The 23,855-nt window shown below is 36.4% G+C and overlaps 1 protein-coding gene and 1 long non-coding RNA gene across 6 annotated transcripts in view; one reads left to right on the top strand and one right to left on the bottom strand.

Moving 5' to 3' along the window:
- Positions 1 to 23,855, bottom strand: part of MAP3K7 (mitogen-activated protein kinase kinase kinase 7) — a 51,084-nt gene that overhangs the window by 18,669 nt on the left and 8,560 nt on the right. For 2 of the 5 annotated variants that reach the window (XM_072036179.1, XM_072036180.1), the window contains exons 2-12: positions 20,381 to 20,491; positions 18,708 to 18,773; positions 17,712 to 17,757; positions 16,720 to 16,858; positions 15,472 to 15,596; positions 11,592 to 11,720; positions 9,307 to 9,437; positions 8,811 to 8,892; positions 7,487 to 7,638; positions 6,710 to 6,869; positions 4,051 to 4,131 (exon numbers count right to left, since the gene is read on the bottom strand). In XM_072036179.1, coding sequence (XP_071892280.1) covers positions 4,051 to 4,131; positions 6,710 to 6,869; positions 7,487 to 7,638; positions 8,811 to 8,892; positions 9,307 to 9,437; positions 11,592 to 11,720; positions 15,472 to 15,596; positions 16,720 to 16,858; positions 17,712 to 17,757; positions 18,708 to 18,773; positions 20,381 to 20,491 — 1,222 coding nt within the window. Of the gene's footprint in view, positions 1 to 4,050; positions 4,132 to 6,709; positions 6,870 to 7,486; positions 7,639 to 8,810; positions 8,893 to 9,306; positions 9,438 to 11,591; positions 11,721 to 15,471; positions 15,597 to 16,719; positions 16,879 to 17,711; positions 17,758 to 18,707; positions 18,780 to 20,380; positions 20,492 to 23,855 lie in introns of those variants that run through there. The other 3 variants (XM_072036181.1, XM_072036182.1, XM_072036183.1) reach the window with 2 other exon arrangements.
- On the top strand, positions 1,311 to 23,326 carry LOC140002226 (uncharacterized). The gene is made up of 3 exons (XR_011808463.1): positions 1,311 to 1,444; positions 21,497 to 21,627; positions 22,697 to 23,326. It is a non-coding gene; the product is annotated as an uncharacterized lncRNA (long non-coding RNA).

The following is a 23,855-nucleotide window of genomic DNA, read 5'->3' as shown; positions in this document are numbered from 1 at the left end:
CTCAAATATCCAAAGCAGCTACACACGCTTCTCCCTGCCCTATAGCAGATACTTGCTTTCTCCTTTTACACTTTCACAAACACATGCTGCTTGTTCTCTTCTCTTTAAGGCAACAGTATTTTGTTTGTAGATCTGCAGTCAAAGTACAAACACTCTCCCTCTTCTTTCATCTCGCCTGTTTTCTCATTCAGACTCCCTCTCCTGCTCCTTTCTTTTTCAATTTAGTGCTCGAGGATCCTTCTCTTAGTTCCTCCCTGATCATGTTCTCACAAACTTATTCATACACCATACTCTCAAGAGCTTTCCCTACAAGAACCAAACCTCCCTTACAGTACAGGATGATCAGAAATGTAACAGTTTTAGAAGACAATTTAAAGAAGTTAAAACTCTGATCGGGATTCCAGAAGAATTAAGTGATCTGGGCAGGATTTCTGGCTTATACAGGCTTTGAGGTAGATGTAGAAATCACAGATTAAAGCATCTGATTTCTATGATTCCTATTCTAAAGATATTCAACAAAATGTGTCTATCCTGAGTAGTCACTTATGCAGTGCCAATGCTATAAAAATACTTCAATGCTGTGGTACAGTTTTAGATGACAAAATTAAAAAGCCAAACGCATTCATGCTATATGCATGAGCTGTTTGCCAGTGAAGAAAAGGCGAACTTTAAAGAATATTTGTTAGATGCTGCTTGACTGGTTTGTATCCAAAAGGCGTTCTGATTATTTTTCTCCATCATATTAAAAACTATACTTTTTTTTTTCTTTTACACACATAGCTATTTAAGCCTTTTGTACTTACTAGGATTTTTATTTCTCATATATGCATATGAAAAAATAATAAAAATATATAAAAATATCGGTGCATATTATCTGTACTATACTTCATATTATGTATAAAATAAAGGGAAAGAAAAGGATACTTCACCTGGCTATTTGGCTACAGTCTACCACCACTGAAAATTCATTTGCCAAGCTGTTGCACTAAAATGGAACTCACTGATCCATTTTTCAGTTTTTAAGTTTCGTAAACTAGGAACAAAAATAGGATCTTGAATCAAAATAATTTCTGTTTATACTTACTCGGAAGTATTTAGAAACAAGAGCAAAGGCAAATTAAAAATTTCCACTTCTGCAAACATGTTGCCATCAATTGATGAAAATCTGTATTTTATAACCTTGGTAGCATAATTAGTTCACGGATGAAAATCGGCCAAGGCAAAACCCATTACAAAAAAACCCCAGTGACAGCAGATGTAGTACTCATGCTTCTAAAATAGCCCAGCCCCAAAGCAGCTGACTCACGGTAACATGCCTGCCTGCCTGGTACCCTCCCCTCTGCGGGAAGCAACTGCTCAGCAGAAGCTCAGGCAGCAGCACGGACAGTGTCAGCACTCGCTCTTCCCACGGACGGACGTGCCCAGGGAAGGTCGGACGAGCTGGGTACGTGGCAGAAGTGCTAAGGAACATAATGGGGTGGGATCCAGACAGAGGTGCCAGTTTGGAGAGCTTGGAAGTATGACTGGAAGGGGAAAAGTGTGCTAAGACATGATAGCCATGCTAAGGACTGATAGCCATGAAAGAGTAAGGAAAGGAATGAGGCGAGAAATAGGCCACCATATATTGTCTTAAGAAGAAAAATAGAGCAACATGCTTTTGAGACACTGCCTTGAGGATACAGACAAATATAGTTAGTTTATTAGGAAGCCGGTCATTTTCACATCACATAACAATTAAGCTCTGCTTTAATACTAGGGACATGTTCTTCTTTTCCTGGCCCTGCAGCTCTTCCTGGGAAGCTGTACTGACTAAGAGACATCTTTTATTACACAGCCCAGACTTATTTGCATATTTACACCTTTTTTCTTAGTGCCAGTACTGTGTCTTTTAGCTTAAACGCTTCTCTCTTCCCAGTCTTTAGCTGCAGATCTGTCTACAGGAAATAAGTTACTCATTTCTCAGCTTTCATTCTGTGGGCTAGAACAGCCATGCTCTTCCACTTTCTTCTTCATACTTTTCATACGATCCAAGTAGCTTTTCTTGCTATTACTTCAGAGTTCACATTTCTTTTACGGCTCAACACACTATTCTGGCTGCCCAGTATACTACGTTGAATTCCTCAGAGATCAGACCTCAACAAGGGCCTGTAAAATAGCGTTAGTGCTTTTTAGTCTCTCTTGGAAATATACCACTCAAAAGGAACTGTAAGCAGTTTTCTTTTTTTTTTTTTCCCTTTACAAATACTTCACACACAGTGTATGACCCTGAATTTTATCCTGTTTCTGTGTCCCCATCTGCCCCCCCAAATCACAACACAATTCATCCTATATGATACTCAAATATTTCTCTTTATTAGTAATCACTCTTGATAACAAAATTTACTGTTAACACTTTATTGTTCATTTAAGGCTTATTAAATGCCTTATGAGTGAATTTTGAGAAAATTCATTCCTATGCTTGCTTCAATAGGTTGTTATTTCTCTTGTTTCTGTTCCAAACTCCTGTTAGAATGCCCATCTTGCCAAGTTCAACTAAAATAGTCCAGGTGAAGGGCATCTAAATGACTTCCTTTTCCTAAATAAGTAAAACCTCAAAAAGGTATCTGATATGTTTGGCACAATCTATTTTGGGAAAGCCATATGATATGTTTTCACTGACCTTTTAATTATTCTTCTCTAAAAGTTTCAAAGTTTTTTTTTGAAGCCTTATGTGCTGCTGCAGACAGACAGTACATGCAGACAACAGGTGCCCAATAAACTTTTAGAGCATGTTTGCTGAACTCCCATCACTTATCGACACTGCAAAACTTGACAGATCCTTTCAGAATATTGCTTCACCTCCTTTTTCCGTGCTCTAAAGATTTCTTTTATACCACAGAAGGCCAGGATTGTCTGAAAATTACAGTGGAAACCTAGTAAGCTTTCTGGATCATTTGTTAGTCTCAGTGCTGAATAGCTTTTATTTTCACTGACTGTACTATTTTTCCTTGGAAGCTACATTTTGACATTCTGTATTTTTCACGTAAGCTTCCATAAAGTTATTTGAAACTTTTGTATAGAACTCTATCTTTTGCACACAACTTTAAAATACCAAAACCCCTCAACATTTATAAGGAAACCTCCTCAGATGACAAAAAACTTAGAGTAGGGGTTCATAATTTTTAGTGACTCTCTTGATTAGCAATAGATACTATTATTTGCATCTCCTGACAGATCACTTTGAAACAGCTTGTGTACCACTAAGGGTATACCTATCACAGTTTGAGATTGATTGTAATTATTTTTAGGCTTTAAGAAGTATAAAATGAACCACTTGGACTGGGAAAAAAATAAAAGATGGGAATGAAAAAGATATATTTCTAACTAAATATAAATTTGAGATAGATGAGAATTATTCATTAAGGTACCAACAGAAATTACCAGCTATGGTGAGGATTATCCTGATCCTCTTCCTGTCAGAAGCTTGTCTTAATAATTTTAGTTTATCTTCAACACAACAGAAATACCTCATGCAAACACATTTTAGCTCTGGAAAACTGTAGTCAAATATAAAAATTCTACAGATCAAGCTTTAATCTTGTTTAATCACATGCGTTATACAGATTTGGAGTTCTGTACATAGTGTATTTAAGTCTTTTGCCCTACTAATATTTGATTAGATTAAAATGGTTGCTCAAACACTACAAAGATCAGGGCAATATAAATTATCCAGACAGGAATTTTTCAACTGATGCCTGTCTTTGCCAAATGATGTACTGTAATTAAGTTCTGCCTAGTTCTGTTCTATAATGAGAATCTAACATCAGGATCATAAAAGTAAAAAGTCCTCTATTAGCAAAAATAAGTTAGACTAGAAGATCAAAACCTTTGCTGATAGAAGTTAGTACTAAAAAGATCATGCTCCTCTTTACAGAGACATTAAAAAAAACACCCACACTGGGCTATTTCTAGGTCTGTCCTAGAGCAGCTGGAGCAAGAAGTATTTTCTAAGCAGTCTGATCATTATTCCAGCATCTTAACCAATTGACCCGATCACCTGGTCTGCGATACCTGGTATGATGATCTCAGGGACATCCAGAATGTTGCCAAATGAAGCAGTTTTACGATGGCCTCGTTTAGGCTTGGAATAGGCTGAAAAAATACACATACACAATACACATGCAAAACACTAAAACGGCAATAGCAAAATTATTAAATTTGTAATATTGCATTTTTCATAAACTTTGTTAAACTGTAGTTCATGCAAAAATATTTCATGCAGAATAAACTGCATTGCCTTTCACTCATGCTTACACATAGTAAAGCAACTGTTAAAAAGCAAAAACGCAGAACTAGCCATCAATACAACACCGTGTAATTAGTTATAGTTAGCAACACAAAAGTCAAACACAGAAAGCAGCATAGCAACAAGAAGGGAAAACCAAATGTAATTATCCAAACAGAGAACAAAGTAAATTATTTCAGATCACCTGTATATTCAGAACAAATTCTTGATTGCCTGAACTTATGTAACACTTCCTCTTTAGTGCTGGGCATAAGCTATTTTATAAACAAGATTAAAAGTCGGATACTTCTGTTTCTTTGAACCACCTCCTGTTAAAGCAAACCTAACCTGTCTCTGAAAAATATGCTTATTGTTATTACATTGCACAAACATTCCTGCCCTTTGAGTGAAGATTTTTTGTTTTGAAAACTGGATACCACTACCAACCTTTTCATTTCTGAATGATGTTCAAGAAACATACTATGCTTTGGAGTAAAATTTGTTTTCTTATTATTCTGCTGCTTCAGTACCTACAGATAAAGTTTCCATTTAGTGAAAAGTCTAAATACAGCTCTCAAAGGTAGAATGTTGCAGCATGTTTATCTAAAACTTAACATAGAATACTGGCGTGTATTATGTGATTTACTCTAAACACTTAATCTAGCAATAGATGGAGCAAGAAAATTAAAAAATTCTTGACTATTTACTCTCAACAACAGCCCAATTCTCACCCAGTCACATTTTTTTTTCCCCAAGTCACAACATCATTTCTATCACAGAGATAACAAGATTAAAAAACAAAGCAAAAAATCATACAATGCCATTTCAGCTCTTTTTGAAAAAGGTATGGTCAGATGGGCTTGACCTGATTTCTAGTACTGCATGAAGTAATTAAAAAAATAAATAAATAACCCACCCCAAACTCTACTATATTCAATATATTCTTTTTTTTCAAGAAGAAGAAACGTTACAGTCACAATGACAGCAACAACAAAAAACTTAAGATGTTTTGAAATAATGGTTACTATTCAAAACAATGTACTTAAGGAAGACAAACCAGGAAAATTAAAAACTCACACAAAAGGAAGGCCAGAGTTATCTTCACTAATGTCAAAACTTTACATTGACTTTAGAGTGTCAGTGACTAAAGTGAGTCCTGACATTTTAAAATAAAAATGCATATTATTATTATCAGGTAAGTACACAGCTGCCATCTGTGTTAGGGGACCTTTAGAGATATTCAGGGTGAGAAGTGTTGCACAATCATTCAGTCAAAGGCTAACAATACAAAAGACAAATCTTGGAATAAGTCTTTAAAATAAGAACATAGAAGTAAGAAGTATATAGGGCAAGATAATATTAACCTATGAGTATCTTCAGTATTTAGTAAAACAAGATCCTGGAATAATCATAATATAACAAAGAACAATAGTAAAATCATTGTGGTGCAGAAGAATCAGGATATAATGCATATTTCCTTACTACTTACAGTTCTTTGATTAATTATCAGATTGGTAGCAAAATACAAGATCAACTACATAACTCTGGACTAACCGAAGTAATTTTGTCTGATTATGGTATATAACCACAGATTTAAATAAAAAAGTTCCAGATATGAAACTTAAAACTTGCATAGATTAACAAACAATATCCTTGATGAAGAAAACAGACAAGAAAGTGAAGGGTGGAGAACACAAGATAAAGTCAATAAAATGCTATGGCTTCACACATTTTTATTAACTCAGTCTTTTGGGAAGAACTAAGATTACTTTCACCATAAAATTAAGTGTTTATACTTGCACATAAATTCTAATTCACTCAGGGACTCAAGGATTTAGATACAACAGTTTATAGCTACCTGAAATAAAGCATCTGAAGCTATTTATTACTATTTCTGAAACAAAAGATATCAATGCTTTGTTCATCTGATGAATAAAATGTTTATCTTTTTGAGATATGTTAAAGTGAATTTTAAGTTATTTGGGAAAATGCTGAATTTCAAACCTACCTCTTCATTTTTAAGTACTAGAGGAATAACCTTTAGGAAAATGTTATTTTAGAAATAATTGTGATGGAATGAGATGGAAAAACATTATTTCAGATGTAAAGGATAAAGCTTGTGCATTTGGAACTAGACTGATATTTACAAGTCTCATAATGATTTTAGAAAGGTGAAAGTCTAATTCGACAATAGTAATCTCTTCCCCGACATTAAAAATACCTAATTAAAGTACTCAGCCTGTCTGGCAGTTGAACGTACAACAGTGAATGAAGTAACTTTCCCCCGCAACTAATAAAGGACAATAAGGACAATAAAGACTACGTGAAAAGTTGAATATGTTCATATGGCTAATTTTATTAACCTTCTCTAAGACTGTCTTAAAAAAAATCCTACTTATTTTCTTCTTACCAATTCCTTACTCTGTCTCCCAAACATAATTTTACCTGTGGTAGAAGGTATTCTTGCTTCTATTTCAGACATGTCAGCACTCATCCTTTTTGCTTCTCCTGAAACAAGGGCTGACTGTGGTCGCCCACGAACATCTGACAAGCTCTCCACACTGCTCCCACGAGATGGGGGTAAACTCAAACGGCCAGGTTCGCCCTGTTTCAATAGTTACATTTTTAAAGAGAAAGAAAAAAATTCTGCAGAAGCCCTTCCATGATATAATCAGTATGTAGGGTAAAATAATTTCTATAACATAGATTTTAAAAACAAGTCAAAATTTTAGAAAATGTTAAAAAAAATACTGTCATTTAAGAACCAAATATCTTGCACCTTGGCTCTTTCAAAATAATTAACTTTAGTTGCATTCAAACTGAGAAGAATTAGCACACTGTTGTCACAAGATAATATTGGTATTTTTCCATCCCACTTGAAATAAAACAGTGTTTTCAAAATTCACATAAACGTCACACTAAACTTCTGGTTCTAACTTCAGGCAATGACATGCAAATATACATATTTTTTAACCTAATGAATCCCCTTAAATGAACTGTTTTTTGATTTCATCGGAGATACCTTATTAGGGCCTTCCAGTTTATATTTTTGGAATCATTCAGTATTCTTCCATCCCCTTTCATGCTCTTTCCTGTAAGTAACTGACTCCAATTTTGTACTATATTTGAAAGAATAGTCACTAATGCTTTATAGCAGTTGCAACACTTTCGTCCATCTTTGTCCATTTCTATTATGGCTCAAAACTGGAGACATTTGCTTACCGGCTGCTTGGCTGTATTTTTCATTTGCTGTGCCAATTTTGATTCCAAACGTTTAATAGTGTCATTGGTAGAAGCTCCTTGGAAGTCACCTGGTTCCATGTTAGCATCACTCTTGTTACTTGTGTTTGTAGAAGTGATGTCCATGAATGAACCTAGAAATGAGCAATAAAGTCAAATTTACATTAAAAATGCTACTGTGCATTTCTTCAAACATTCTCAGCAGCTTAACTTTGCTGTAGAGCAACTCTTTTGAAAGCTTTTAACAAAAGGCAAGACTGCAACAGACCCACAAATAAAAGAAGTAAAATGGAGTGGGTGGAAGAAAGAACATACAACTAAGTACTACAGTGACATTTGAGGTCAGTCTTTAGCTTGCTCTGAAATTAGAGTAGATGGTAAATTAACAACACAACCAGCAACATCATTCACAACTCGTGGCAAGGTCCATCATTTACTACAGAGGAGCACAAATACCTGAAAAGTAACAGGCAATATTTATTTGTAATGTAAGGTAATAAATCATGTCTTAGAATCATGTGCTGAAGGGTGGAGAACACAAGATAAAGTCAGTAAAATGCTATGGCTGAAAAGATTTTGTAATGTAATTTGCAGGTCGCTGAGTTGCAAAGTAGCCAGTGAAACTTCATTCAAAATAACAGCATTTTGGAGATAGGAAAGAAACAAATCAAGCAGCGAAAGGTGAAGACACTGTATATTAATAACTACTGACGTGGGAAAACTGTATTCTATAAAATCAGAGAACTGAACAATCTTTACTTTCTATTAGTAAAAGGATTTCTCTGTGGCCAGGACTACTTGAAAGCCTAGCTTACATTTTGTTCTACTCCCCTTTCTGGTGATTTCCTTGTGCTTCTTTAAACTTCTGTACTTACTGCAGCTGAACATAAAACAACTACAAGTTTAAACTGTATGGATCATAACTGAAAGCAGGCACAGCTTTCCAGAACAGTCAAAAATTTATGTCAGCTCCTACACATTATACATGACTGGAAGTGTCAATTGCTAGCAATCTTCAGGGGAACAAAAAGGAGACCTTAAACTTGGACATTCTGAGCTAGCTTTTATTACATGCTTATTTTCCATTAAAATGACCTGTACGCTTCAGCAAAACTATTTATCTGAGAACAATATAAATACGATGTGGTACAAAGTCTGAAAAAAATAGATTCCTGCCAACGCTTAGGATTTTTGAAAGGTTACCTTTTGAAATCAAATTAAAATCAACATACCAAATCAACATAAAAGTGTGCTCTATAATCCACCTGTATTGCTTTATGGTGTTCTTTTATTTATACAACTGTACCTGTACTAGTGGCAGAGTTGCTTTGGCCTTCATCTGAATACTGGCAAGGATACTGCAGAGGTTCATCAGCTCCTGGAAAGTACTGTGGAAAAAAAGCAGTATGTTAATAATAGTAAAACGCAATTAGAATTGCTTTAAAATAATTCAAACAGTACTTCATGAAATAATTCATAAACATAACAAATCATATGTTATACACGATTACAAGAATTTATATAGAAGTAAATCCAATTATTTTAAGTATTGCATTAAAATACATCTATGACTCCTATTATTAATTTCCACATATTTGTTATAAATGAAATACTATACACCTCCAATAAGAAATAACTCTCTTTTTCTTTTACCATAATAATTTTTCTTTATAATCAAAAAAAGAAGGAGAGAGAACACATGAGCCTGCCTTTAAAGTGAGTTAAAAGGCATACCTGTTGTAATTCAACTTCCAAACTGAACAGGCTAAGAAATGATTAAGATACTAGAAAAAGTGTTATACCCGCATCAAGTGTGTCATTATTTTAACAATTTCCTCCATGGAAGGTCGTTGTGAGGGATCCTTGGACCAACAACGGGTCATTAAACTCTCAATTGGTTTAGGTAAGTTTTTGATCAGTGGTGGCCGAGTACCTGTAATTGAAATTAGAAAAACAACAATTCGTTAAGCAGACTGTAAGAAGACTGACAGTGAATAACCTCTGTCTGATATTTTGCTAAATAAATAGAAGAAAATACATAGTTAGTTGTAGTCTGATGGAACTGGCTTGTACTTGATTTTCTGACTTTCAAACAAAGAACTGACAACAAAAGTTCACTTGCTTGCATCACATACAAGTTACAGGTACATACAAACAAGAAATAAAACAGAAAACTTTTCCTTCAATAACGGTTTGAATAAATTCACTGACTGACCAAATACAATGTATTGCAGTGGTAATTAAAGTGACAAATGAATATATTACAGCTTTCTGAAGAGTAAAGCTCTAGTCCAAGATAGAAAGCCTTTGATTCTTAATGCTGAACTCACAAAAAAAAAAAAAAAAAAAGACTTTTGAGGCTGCTTTTGCTCATAAGAATTTCCTGAAAAATTAGTAAGTATTAGTAAGTTTGACAGAAGCATTAATTTTGGATGACTTTTTCCACAGACTCTGCACATTTTCAATTATATACTACACTTGAAGTAAAATATAATCTATTCATCTGGTTTTGGTTCCAATTTCTACCCTTTTTATTATTTCAGCAAGTACAATTAATAGACATCCAGTTGTGTTTAACACATGAGATGTAGCGACATTTTGCAAAGAAAGCAGTCAGTATTTAAAGATGTATTAGCCATAGCTTTTCTCCCTTGTTTGTTCATTATTTCATTTGTAATTATATGTAGCAGGAAATCATAGAATGGCTTCGGTTGGAAGGGACCTTGAAGATCACCGAGTTCCAACCCCCTATGCCACCCACTAGATCAGGTTGACCAAGGCCCCATCCAACCTGGCCATGAACACTTTCAGGGATGGGGCATCCACAGCTTCTCTGGGCAGCCTGTGCCAGTGCCTCACCACCCTGTGAGCAAAGAGCTTCCTCCCAACACCTAATCTAAATCTCCCCTCTTTTAGTTTAAAACTGTTCTCCCTTGTACTATCACTATCCTTTTTGTGCTATCACTATCTTTATTGTAAGTCCCTTTTTAGTAGTGAAAGGCTGCACTGAGGTGTCCCTGGAGCCTTCTCTTCTTCAGGCTGAACATTATTAGGAACATTATTGTCTCAACATTACGAAAAGGTTCTTCACTGAGAGGGTGGATAGGCACTGGAACAGGCTGCCCAGGTCACAGCACCCTGCCCGTTGGAGTTCAAGGAACATTTGGACAATGCTCTCAGACACATGGTCTGATTTTTGGGTGGTCCTGTGCAGAGTCTGTTAGATCCAATGATCTTTGTAGATCCCTTCTAACTCAGGATATTCTACGAACATCCCCAGCTCTCTCAGCCTTTCTTCATAGGAGAGGTGCCCCAGCCCTCTGATCATCTTCATGACCTTCTTCCGGACCCTCCCTAACAGATCCACATCCTTCTTGTGCTGAGGGCCCCAGACCAGGATGCAGCACTCCAATTGGGTCCTCACAAGGGCAGAGCAGAGGGGCACAACCACCTCCCTCCACCTGCTGGCCACCCCTCTGTTGCTGCAGCCCAGGATGCAGTTAGCCTTCTGGGCTTCAAGCACACACTGCTGGCTCATGTCAAGCTTCTTGTCCACCAGAAACCCCAAGTCCTACTCTGCAGCGTTGTTCTCAATGAGTTCTCTTCCTAGTCTGTCCTCATGTCTGGTATTGTCTCGACCCAGGTACAGCACCTTGCACTTGGACTTGTTGAACCTCATTAGGTTCATGTGGGCCCACTTATCTAGCTTGTCCAGGTCCCTTTGGATGGCATCCCTTCCTTCTGTTGTATTGACTGCAACACTCAGCTTGGTGTCATCTGCAAACTTGCTGAAGGTGCACTTGATCCCATTGTCTATATATAAAGATATTAACAGTACCTGTCCCAAGACAGACCCCTGAGGGACACCACTCTTCAACACAAACTTTGCAGCAGCCAAATAACACAAAAACCAGAACTGATACAAAAGCGCCAGTGTCTTGATATTAAATCTTTATGACAAAAAGTGCTTACTTAATGAAACATAAAACTGAAAAACTAATAATTTAAAGCTGCACACTTAAGAATGTTTAGCAAATTTTTAGGTCAAATATACAACTTGAAACGCAGTGAAACATTTTCAACTCACCATTGTGAACTGCCCACATTATGCGGAAAGCTGGACCACCAATCTCATCAAAAGGTTTCCTACGGGTGATTACCTCCCAGAGAATAATACCCCAACTGAAAACGTCACATTTTTCACTGTAATTGCTACCTGAAAGAAATCAGCAATATAATCTGTCTGTTTTATATATAACACACTAAAAATAAGTAAAATTTGAGATGAAAAACAGCTCTATATGCTTTTTTTTACCTCATATTTTTCCCGAAGAAAATAAAAATAAATCTAAAGCTGTTTAGAACTGCTTTATCTGCTAACTTAAGACTGATGACTTATCATTAAGAATGCCTGTCTTGAAATCAGTCCTTTTCACCCTGAAATTATAAAATGTCAGTTTTGTTATATAATATCATACGCAATTTGTTAAATTTCAAAGATCTCTTGAATTTAGAACTTAACTGATTATTTTTGCTTCATGTAAATATGGCTGTTGAACTTGCTTCTTCCACATTAGTCACATGTCAGCCAATAAAAATCTCTGCCATATCCATTGCTCTTAATTAAAGGTCTTTAGCAGAACCAATGTTACCATATGAACAAATCAGCAGACGCCCCAATTTTTCACCATCTTATTTTCCCTGTTTATCAGTTTTACTCTTTTTGTCATGTCGTTATTTAAATTAAGTTTTGATCACAAGTTGAATATTTCTAAGCTTCCTGTTACAGGTGCAGAAGACACATAGTTGCTATAGAATAACAAATAAGAATGTTCATAGGCTACAAAGGAAGACTGTATGCTCTGTAACCCTACCTCATACAAATAACAAAAGAAACGTGAAGGATGTAATAGTACGTGAATAAATATAAGTGATAGGGATTTTCTCACATGTCTTCGAGCAAGGATCAAAATTGGCATTGAATGGCCAAGATTTTTGGTTTTGTTGCTAATACATAATCAGAAAGCATCATTGAAACAGATCATTTCATAAACAGCAGAATTGATGAGTTCCAGTCTCCTGTGGATACCTATTTTATAACACCCAGTTGCAACAAGCTCTACACTACCTATGAGCCATCCTCTTCTGGTCTGCAGACTTCTGACAAACTGTGCAAGGAAAGCAGCATGCTCTCAGATCAGTTCTTACACACTGACCAGTCCGGGAGCCAAACAGAACAAACAGGATGCAGCCGTGCAACCAGAAGTCCTCTCTAAGCAGCACAACTAATTTGAACTTCTCACAGCTAATGATTTTACAAAACTTGCAAGAACCTGGCATCTCTGAATGTGGCAAATGAATTTAAAAGTTACCAAAGGGGACAGTAACAATAACAACATTAGCTTCATCAGTCAGCACTTTTTTTGTTTTTCCCAAAAGGTAGCTGTTAACAATGGCAGTCTTTGTACCTGTGCAGCCACAGCACTTTCATCTACGCAATCAACCCTGTCTTAGCCACTCCACTTTTGCTGGTCATTCTCCCTAGCCATGGCAACATTGGATCCCAGAAAGAGGAGCCTTAATACTGCTGTGTGGAGCAAAGCAGTAAGGAGCGTAGTTCCCCTCTCCTATGTCAAAACCTCTGCATGGCAAGAAGAAAGGGACAACTTTCAGGCTCCTTGTCTCTGCCAGATCTGAAGATCAGATGAAGTCACTTTTCAGTGAAGACAGCTTTCTAAAGCAGAAAAAAGTTGCGCCTTCATTAGGACCAAGCAAAGACCCCATGTGGTATGCAGTGGGAGACAGACAGCCCATGACAGGGAAGTAATGCTATTCTCCTGTTTAAGCACAGAAATTTTATTCTGTGGCTGAGAACTAATTCTGAAGCGATAGTCTAAAACCAGTATCTTACAGAGAGATCATTCTAGTGTTTCATTATGTAACAGAGGCGGGATAACAGATATATACCATCAGTCCTCAATGTATCCAATTATCCCAAAGCATTTTAAAACAGTTTCTTGTAAAGGGAGTGAAGGGAGTGCAGAGATTAGAGTACTTGCTCTCTTTCACTTTATCCTGATCTAAATGACATTATTTTCATTTAGACTGATCTGTTACAAGGTCTAGGTGACCTAATACTTAAAACTGGGGAAAACTCATAATATTAGAGCATTACTTCAATGATCACTGACATCTACAAGAGATACTTCTTGTGCCTTTATAGTTCTCATCTAAAACTCAGTTCTAAAAAACACTAAAATAATATCAGTGTTTATTTTGTTGATTTCTGATGCAGTAGTATATGCAAACAAGTTTAATGATTTGGACATAATTTTAGTAGTTCTTAATCGCTGCCTCAAGAGTAATTTGATATGCTGCAACACAAAAGTTACTAGATTCCTTTGTCTTCCCTTTTTACATATTCTTGTATGAAGGGTTGTGGCATTATCAGTAAAAGCTTTCAGAAAAAAAAAAAAGTACATAAAGCCAAATGTAAACTGAAGGCTTTTGCTGCCATCCAGCAATAAATCTGCAATATAAGATTTCTTCGTTCTGCCTTGTTGCATTCATATAATAGGAATTAGGATAAGCACTGTAAATCCCTACTACAATGCATTTATTTTAAAATCTGTTTTAGATTATTTTTTTTCACTCAAAAAAAATCTAGCTTAAACACTGATTGTGTAGTTGATTACTTATAAAAGAATAAAACATCTGTAATGTATACAATATTATTTAATAATAAACAAATGTTAAGAAATGAAACATTCCTAGCTAGAGTTAAAGAAATACTGTAGGTTCCCTGATATAAAGTGACATAGTGGAAAATTTTTAGGCACCAAAGTGAAATCATCTTTAGGTGGGTCCTCTGAGTAACATTAAGAAATATAAGGTACCTTCAAAACAAAAGCTTCAAATGTGGTGCTCAGAAGGAAGCACCTTTGAAAATTGTTAACTGTGTATAATATGTATAATTTGCTGCTTCTCCCTAGTATAAGGACAGTAAAAGAAAAACGGCCACTTGGATCCACAAATTTGGAAAGCACTGTACCAGAGGCACTTGCAAAATGTAGCAAAGCAGGACACCTGCTTCCTAAAACACGAAGATGATGCCTCCAGACCCCTCTGCGCTAATCACAATAATTTAAGGTATTGTCTGGGTAAAATGCGTTTAATTTGCAATCTAACAATGATTGTATTATTTCTCTAATAATCATAAAACAATTATACCTATCTAATTATCAACTGTCATCCGTCTTCTCTAGCTTAAGAAATAGCTTACTTTCTTACTTAACTAAATTAACTGTTAATAACAAGTATGCAGGCAAGAGGAAGTACATCAAACCTCTAGAGACGAGCAAAACTAGGAAAGAAACATGAAGAAAACCAGACAAAGATGGAGTTACAATAAAGTGGAGGGTTGAAAATGAAGGCAATTATGTTCAATTTAGAGACACTAACAGGCAAATTCTAAAGATAAAAGCTGATCAGAATAGGGAATGAAAGTAATGACAGCATATTTAAATGTCAGAAGAGTTTGAAATTACTTACGAATCTCAGAAACAGCACAATCCCAGCAAAACAGCCCTCTGGGTATGTTTTATGTAGTTATAAAATAAGAAACAGCAGCTATCTGAAGGTATCCCTTATATAAGCCTTGGAAATGACACAAATAAAAGCCCCATGTATTCATTAATTATTAACTATTTAATGGTACCATGATAGTCTGTTTGGTGCTGCTCTTTGAAACTCTGCATAATTATTTGGCAGTATACAATCATACAGATTTTAAAATAAAAGTTAGACTTCTACCAAGAGTTTTTCAGCTGTTTCAAACTTTAATATGCTGACTGAAATAGAAGTATAAACTAAATGGTGTTCTTATTTCCTACACAAATAAATTCAAAATTGCGTCCCTAGAAAGAATGCATAACAACACCATAATTATTGTTCATAATTATTGTTACCTTCAAAAACTTCAGGTGCCATCCATGCAGCACTTCCCTTATTGTTGGTCATGTGTGTTTGAATATCACAGGCTGTACCAAAATCACAGATTTTTAGAACTGTCCCCCCAGCTACCAAGAGCAAACTGTCAAAGGAAAAAAAAAAGTAATTGCAGGATGAAATAGTCTGGTAATAAAACACTGAATTTTTATTACAACAACTATCATTCTAATATAGTTGAGTATCTAAAAGGCTGTGCTTCTCAATGCTTTTGTTTTATAATTTGAGAAATAGGTAAGGTCACTTGTGCCTAATCTAAGTGTACAAAATAGTTTTAAAAAAATCTAATACATATTGTAACGTATTCTTATTTCTGTATGTCAGATTTTAAAAGATTTTAAATATATACCTTTAGGCATAGCAATCCATTAAGCATATATTGACAAAATTAGTCTTTCAGATGCCAGAGAGTGAAAAACAAGTACTTTAACAATTTTGGCATAAGAATGATGACCAAGACTCCCATTAATATCAGTCAATGTAGCTATTTAAATGAAAGAACTCGAAGCTACATTTTAACAGCTCTCTAAATCAAAAGTGGGGATACAAGACAGATTCAAGATTCAAAGTGTCACTTCACATTAGTTTTATCTGGTAAAGCTGCTGGCTACTACCAAAAGTGATTCTGCAAATCTCCATTTATACTGAACCTGTAGAACCAGATCTGAAGCTGTCAGATGAATCCAATCAACAGAGTGACTGGATAGAAATACATTTGTTTTTGTTTTGGTGAAAAGTGTTGAGAGATTCTGGCTAGGGGCAGTGAAATGGGCTGGAGGAAGGGGACAGAGAAGGATGAAAGATTATATACAATGATACCAGGTTAAATACAATATTAAAACCAACCAAGCAATCCCCCACCTAATGTTCTCTTAGTGAACAGCACAACCCAACATAAAACTGGGACAATTTAAATGACTTTGATTAGGAGACCTGTCCCTATCAAAATCCTCTTCTTTGAGGGAAGGCAGGAGCAGGACATTTTTCCACTTTCACTTTAACTGAAAGCAAGTGATTAGTTTGTTTCCTGAACCATGCACCATCCCTCTGTGACTGCAGTTTCAAAGGCACAGCTTTCATTTAGAATACAGTACATCCAATACATTTAGTATCAATTAAAGGCATTTGTGTCAAATACAATGAGATTATCAGAAATGATCTTCTAGTCAAATTTTATGAAAAAAAAGAAATATAAGCCATAAACCTACTTTGGTGGTTTCAGGTCTCTATGAATTAGAGCCTTTGGTTTCATACTGTGGAGATACGCCACTCCCTGGGAACACTGTAAACACCAACTCATTGCATGTGCAGCAGTATAATGAGGCAGAGGCTCAGCACCATGTAGCACTGCAAAACAAAGGCACAAACTAAAAAGAACTTTATTGCATATTACAACAGATACAATAGGGTTAACAACATACCAAGCAGAAAGCTGTATGGCACCTAAGTAATTAACAATATTTCATCAGCGAAGCTTTAACAGCTTGCAAAAGGATATTTTAATTAATAGAAATGTCAAAATAATGTCTAAGTTTTAGTGTGTCTTTCATAATATTTTATGCTAGAATTCTAACACCCAGTAACAACATTTTACTTTTTACTCCGGCAGTTAATGCTAGCACAAGGGGAATGGTTTTAAACTAAGAGAGGGGAGATTTAGGTTAGATGTTGGGAGGAAATTCTTCACTCAGAAGGTGGTAAGGCTTCACACAGGTTGCCCAGAGAAGCTGTGGATGCCCCAGCTCTGGAGGTGTTCAATGCCCCATCCAACCTGGCCATGGACAACCTCATCTGGTGGGAGGTGTCACTGCCCACAGCAGGGGGGTAGGAACTAGACTAGGATCTTCAAGGTCGCTTCCAACCCAAGCCATTCAATGATTCAATGAACATGAAAGATGTTGCTTGTTCTGGGCTATCCCTGCTAAAATTCATGTTAAACAACTACATAGGGAATTTACAAGGGAGAGTCCTTTTCAGATGAAGTCTTCCACTGGAAAACCTTCAATGACTTGTACAAACAATAACAAACTGATATTAAAAAACACACTAACAGTCTGAAAAGTGGTTTTTAGAAGTACACTCCTTTCTCTTTAAAAATCTTTTAAGACATATGTATGAAACAACTTTATAGTCTAGGTAATATTTTCACTAGTACCAATACTTCAGCTCCAGTAAGACATCATATTGAAATGGTACTCACCATTGTACAGAGAACCTCCTTCAGCATACTCCATAACAAGACACACCTTTGTGAAGAGGGAACAAAAAATAGGGATGTTTAAGTGTAGGGGCAGAGAACAGATTTTGTAAACTGAAAAGAAAGTGGTTTTTTTTGGAAAAAAAAAAAAAAAAATGCAATGTGTCCACACCTAAGGTAATGGAAAATTTATCTATGACATAGAGTCAGGGTTAATGGTAGACATTTACATATAAGAAAAAGAAATTACCTTTATACTTAGTTCCCACTGTAAGTTAGGAAACAAGAGAATGCACTTTCTCCCTCCTGCTCCCATCCTGAAAATCAAATGCTGTCTTCAAAGTGTAATTCATTTGCCTTTACTATTTGTTTTAGAGTGGCTTTCAAAAATTTTAAATATCATGTCAAAATAATGTATCTAGTTCTAAGAAAAAAATTCATGTATCATTATTTTAGTCAATTATATATTCTGCACTAGAATTAGTTATGCATGTATCTGTCCTGTCACAGTACTTGCTCTTCTGCTTTCGTAATTTGAGGAACTGTTTGCAGCTGTGGCATAAAGACAGCAAATCCTGAAAACTGCATATATGAGAGCAGGAACTGATTTACATGCTATGATTCATGTGTTGCTAATAAATTTTAGTTTTGCATTGCTGATTTGCAATTAACAGAACTGTAGTTCTGAATGACACTATGTATGTAAGATACCAGATGCCATTTTTACAAATTGAAATATAACCACTGTTTAGAAAGTTTCTGGGGTTTTCTTGACATAATTTATTTCTCCTAAGAGGACGGGGAGGGGACACGAACCTGAAAACATCAATCAACCTACAGATCTGTATCTATATCTGTATCGATAAGCATTATCATGGCTTAAACGTATCAGATGTATATAAAACACCCTCTTTGTATACAAATTTCACATTTTCTGCATTACTGCTTACATATGGTAAGCTAGTCACCTTTTGTCTTACTGACAAAGCTGTAACTTACTGGGTTTAGACAGGCTCCATATAACTTGACAATATTGGGATGGTTTACTCGTGACAGTTGTCGAAGCTGCAATACAAATCATACGTCATTTCAAACCATGGGAGAAAAAACGCTAATATTATATTCACATCTATAATTCAGACACAGCAACAGCAATTATAGTTTTATTTGTCTGCATAACCCTTGATAGTGATTTGAGAAATTACAAGACTAATGCTTCTGTTTGCATTTTAATTTATATAATTAGATTTGTGTCTAACTGGAACTGAATTCAAAAGAAATGTTAGAGAAATTAGATTTAATGATTTTTTTTTTTCATAGCGTACTAAGATCACTCAAATCATAAGCACTCTGTAACTCTGGCTTTTTAAAGGTTTTGTGCTCTTCCTGGAGCCCCCCGTGTTGGAATCCAGACTGTCTGACCTCATAAACAATCTGAACCATAATGGCTTTATTCATTATAAAGAAAGCTACTGTTCTGGAAAAAAAAAAAAAAGTGAGAAAAGCCACAAGCCTATAAAATATGCCATCGGGTTTAATATTAATGTGACAGTTTCCAAGAGCCTACTGCGGCTTGTACTAATTGATGGTATTAAAAAGCATGCCTGCTACAGAGAGACAAGACTATTTTGCACTGAATTCTTCTTTGCCCCTAGACAGAAGAAGAATCAGAAGGAATTTTTTTCCCTTTACACAGACCTCTGAGGCAGCTTATGTTGTTTGTAGTCCACTCTAGGGAGCTAATGTTACTTTTTCTGTGCACTTCAGAAGTTCTAAAAAAACCGAATGGAGCATTACATCTTATGCTTGCACTACATAGGCCTTCCTAAATCCTAATAATTATTAAAATATTTCTGTGATTCTCAGATCTCCAACACAAAAATGCTAAGAAAGTGATCTGATCTGCTCACTATTAAATCAGTCAGATGAGTAACATTAATAATCTACAATGGCAATGAAGAACATTTTTACATAGAGAGGCCTATTACAAATATGCTTCCTTTACCCCTTAAAAAAGTTACATTTTTAATACATTTGTATATCTTGAACATCCTAGATTCTTACTAAGCAGCATAACACAATACACCTCATTTAAATTAGATAACATTTAATTCTACAACATACTATGTGTGGAAGTTTATCAGCGTATCTGAAGTGCTCAGGATCTTTCTAAAGAAGCAGACGTTGAACAGAAGACTGATTTGCCCTTATTAATTTGCCCTATTAATGAGTGACAGTCATTAATAACCTTACATATAAAAATAACAGAATTATTTAAACCACTGAATTAAACATTTTTAGAGCATGGACCTGACTGTGTGAAGAACCTAAAAGCTTTAGCACCTGGAAGCATTAATCAGCTCCATGACTCTGGTGGGTATTTTGTCTGTGTCCTGACTCCACAGTGGGACAGAAACCAGAAACTGCTGTTTCACCCACTCCCTTTCCCCCTTTCCTTCCAGTTTTTGTGGGAGTGAACTAAAGGAGCAGCAGCGTGCTCTGATAGGAGTCCTGTTCTGTATGACCTGGAGTCCAGGACTGTACTGGGTACCACTGACCACATTTGCTATGTAATACAGACATTATTTTAAATACTCTAAATGTCCCCAGAAATTTAACATGAAAAGAAAAAAAAGCTTTGCAAAAAAACGTGTTTACCAAACTTACTGTACCTCTACAATGAAGGCCTTTCTTTCAGATTCACTTTCTATTTGTTTAATGGCTACATCTTTAGCTCGCCATTTTGCCTTGCAGACCACACCAAAGGCTCCTCTTCCAACAACCTGAAATAACATAATATGAAATACTTCAGTTAAAACTCAGTATAGTTTAATTTTCTGACCATGACGTCACAAATAGAAAATACATTTACCTTACAAAACTAAAGACAGGCAAAATTGAGTTTTACAGCTGCAATTTAATATTATGCAGTTAAAGCATAACTCGTGCATACCTAAGCTTCCTCCAGAGATCTTTTAGAGAAGAAATTCAATAACAGTATTCCGGAAAAAAACATGATCTTAATAATTATTTCAAACAAGATCCGCTCAGAAGAAAATTAGGGGAATTATGGCAAATTTGTTTTTACAGATTTGACCAGTGAAATCGTATTTTTACCAGCTGAATTATTTTTATGCTTGTGAGTAATATCGGAACTCAAACTTCCAAAATGGAAGTGCATTGCCAACAACTGTATGAACTATGCTGAAGCCTGGGTGAGGTGTTCACAGTTACCTTCCCACTTTCGCACAGGTGCCTGAATAGTGTGAGAACAGGAAATTTTTCCTGAGTCTTGAAAGCAAGCACAGTATCTGCATAACTGTGCTTTCTCCATTTTTGTTGATGCCTGCTTTCTACTGTGTTTGGTGTTTGCATTGCCTAAAGATATACAAAGCAAGACAGGAGCCCTAAGTCTTCACTGTAACTTCATGGAGCAGTAGTAGCAGATTCTCTGTACTATATTATTCAAGAATCCTTTAAGAACAGACACATCTGTTGTGACGAAGGTTATCATTTAGAATAGTTCTTTGAAACTCAGCATGAGAACATAAACAGGGTGCAGAGAAATGTCTTTTTTTCTGTGAGGTTACTTTCAGTTGTGGGCAAAATCTAAAATACTGTAAATTGAAATTTCACTTCCAGCAAACCAGAAACATACAGAAACAACAAAACATTCACATACAAATTTGAAGTTGAAACCAGACCACCATCAACAGTAACACAAGGTGCTACAGGAAAGCACGGACAAGCTAGTAGTTACATTTCACTTCCCCTCCTTTCTCTTTCAGACAAGAGGAGCAAATGGAAGGCACAGAACAGCATAAAAGAAGCTAAGGGACAGGAGCTCCTCCAAATCCAAAAGAAGGCAAGGTGGAGCAGATGGGAAGCATAAGGAACGAAGAAAGGGACAGTGGGCTTGGTATGTCGGTCTCTGATTCTGTATTTGGCTGTCTCAGCCTTCCTTTGCTGATGGTTTTAACAGTATTCTCTGCTCACGTTACTAGCCCTTAATTCTCAACTTCTGTACGCATCTAGAGAAACAAGGCAGATGTTTCTAATCCAATTAATGCTTTTTGAGGGGTCAAGGAGAACAGAAGTGAACGGGAGTGGGCAGTGGAACCACAGGGTGGAGTGGAAGCATTTACAAATGAGATTGTAACAACAGTTTATTATTGCAGTTTAATTTTAGTCTTCCTGAAATGGGTAACGCACACACACAATTACTCTTTTGGATCGAAAAAAACACACTTGCCAAAATTACCTTCACTCTTCACTAGAGAGTCTTTTTTTATTTATGACATTACCCAACCAAAGAGGGAAGAGAGCCTTTGGAAACAACAACTAAAGGAATATTCAAAATTAAAATACAGAGATGCCACATAATTAAAGGACCCACAAAATGTTCAAACGTGGTATTGCATTCACGTTATTAACATCACGCTGATTCTTACAGGCTTGGTAGTGAATTCACTCCTTAACCAGATGGTTTCTTACAAAAAAAATGGAGTTTGAAGGAGTTCAGTGAGTAACTGCACATTCCCAGTGCTGAAACAACACAAAGATGGTACTTGCCAGGCTCTGTGTCACAGCGACCTGCCTGTCATGCACATAAACCATGCTCTGGTGAGGTGTGTGCTACATGCTTTCATAACACAAATAAACAGAGGCTGATTTCCCCTGAGAGCAGGGGTGGGTAAAGCTACAGGTACATAGATCAAGACCTGCTACAATTTCATGCTTAAAATCAGAAAGTCTGCAAGCAAAGGCCCAACCTGAGGAAGAAAAAAAAAAAAACAAAAAAAAACAACAACAAAAACCAAGCAAGATTTCCGCGTTAAGAAAGATGAGAAAAGGGGAAGTACCAAGATCTTTTTGAAAGGTCATGTACATCTATAAGAGCCAGCTGCCCAGGAACGGTGATCAATGACATTTTCACTTTCTGCTTTCCTTAATACACACTAAGAAATATTTTCTGTTCCACTTTACAGCACGCACTTCGCCTTCCAGGATGCCCTGGCTTCTCACCCTCACCCGCCACAACGATGGCTCATAGACTGAGCCTACCACAAGACTGCCACAGCAGCTCCACAATGTGCCACGTTTTGCTCCACACAAAAGGGACCTGTTGCTTGTACCCCCTTTCACCAGCTAGTGTACGGCCACGGCTCTTCTTTAGAGGTCCCAAGTCTCTCCTGGTATCTCCTCTTCTCACTTCGACCACATTTTGAATAGCAATGCCCAAATTCTTGATGTCGGCAGGCCCCCGCCTTGTACTAGCACAAGAGAGCTGTCCATTACCACGCCTCAACCCACCCCTCACAACGCACAACCAGACTTACAGCTTACAGAAAGTCTCAATCTGTGGGTGCACTCTAAGTCTGCACTTTGCAGAAGTGCTGATTTACTTACTATGCACGTAGAAAGAATCTACCGTGCACACACTATTAAGCACATTCAACTTAGCAGCCTCCTTACATCCCAGAAACGCTAAGGAGACACCATTAAATAGAGAAGGATGCCACAGAGCAACTCATGCGGGATGAGCTGCACTGGCAGCAGCGATTCAGTTCCAGGTCTGCTGCTCCTCTACAACACAAAGAAACCTAAATTGATCAAGTAACTGGGAAGAACTCTCCTCCTGGCCTAGGGGAAGGGAATTGTGCATAGAATGATTTGTCCTAGCAGGAGACAATTGACCTTATGGTAGAAGGCAGAGTGAGGCTCCTTTGCTAAATGTACTCATACCCTTCATGCTTTTTGACTATGGCTCTGTTCCAATTAATCCAGTAATGTGAGACAAAACAAACAGTTTCTCATAAATCAGGTACAAATATATTATGTATATATTACAGTTTCAATTTTGCTACTGCATTTGTGTAATATAAACTATATGCGTATTAAATACATTTTTTCATTAAGCATATAAAGATAAATTTATATATGTAACAAAGAAAAAAAGCCCAAGTCTCTCTTGCATTTGATTTCACACAGTCAAAATCAGCACGTAAGCCAATACAACTCCATGCTGTGCCCCGAAGATAAATCCATGACTTTTTGGTTTAACACCAAGAATCCATTAGTAAATACTAAGAATTAGATGCACTTCAGGAAGTACTGCCAAAGACTGTTAAAAAAAATAAAAAAATT

Source organism: Anas platyrhynchos, chromosome 3 (genome assembly GCF_047663525.1).
Source record: "Anas platyrhynchos isolate ZD024472 breed Pekin duck chromosome 3, IASCAAS_PekinDuck_T2T, whole genome shotgun sequence".
Classification (NCBI taxonomy): Eukaryota; Metazoa; Chordata; class Aves; order Anseriformes; family Anatidae; genus Anas; species Anas platyrhynchos.
This window is presented reverse-complemented; position numbering and strand designations above follow the sequence as displayed.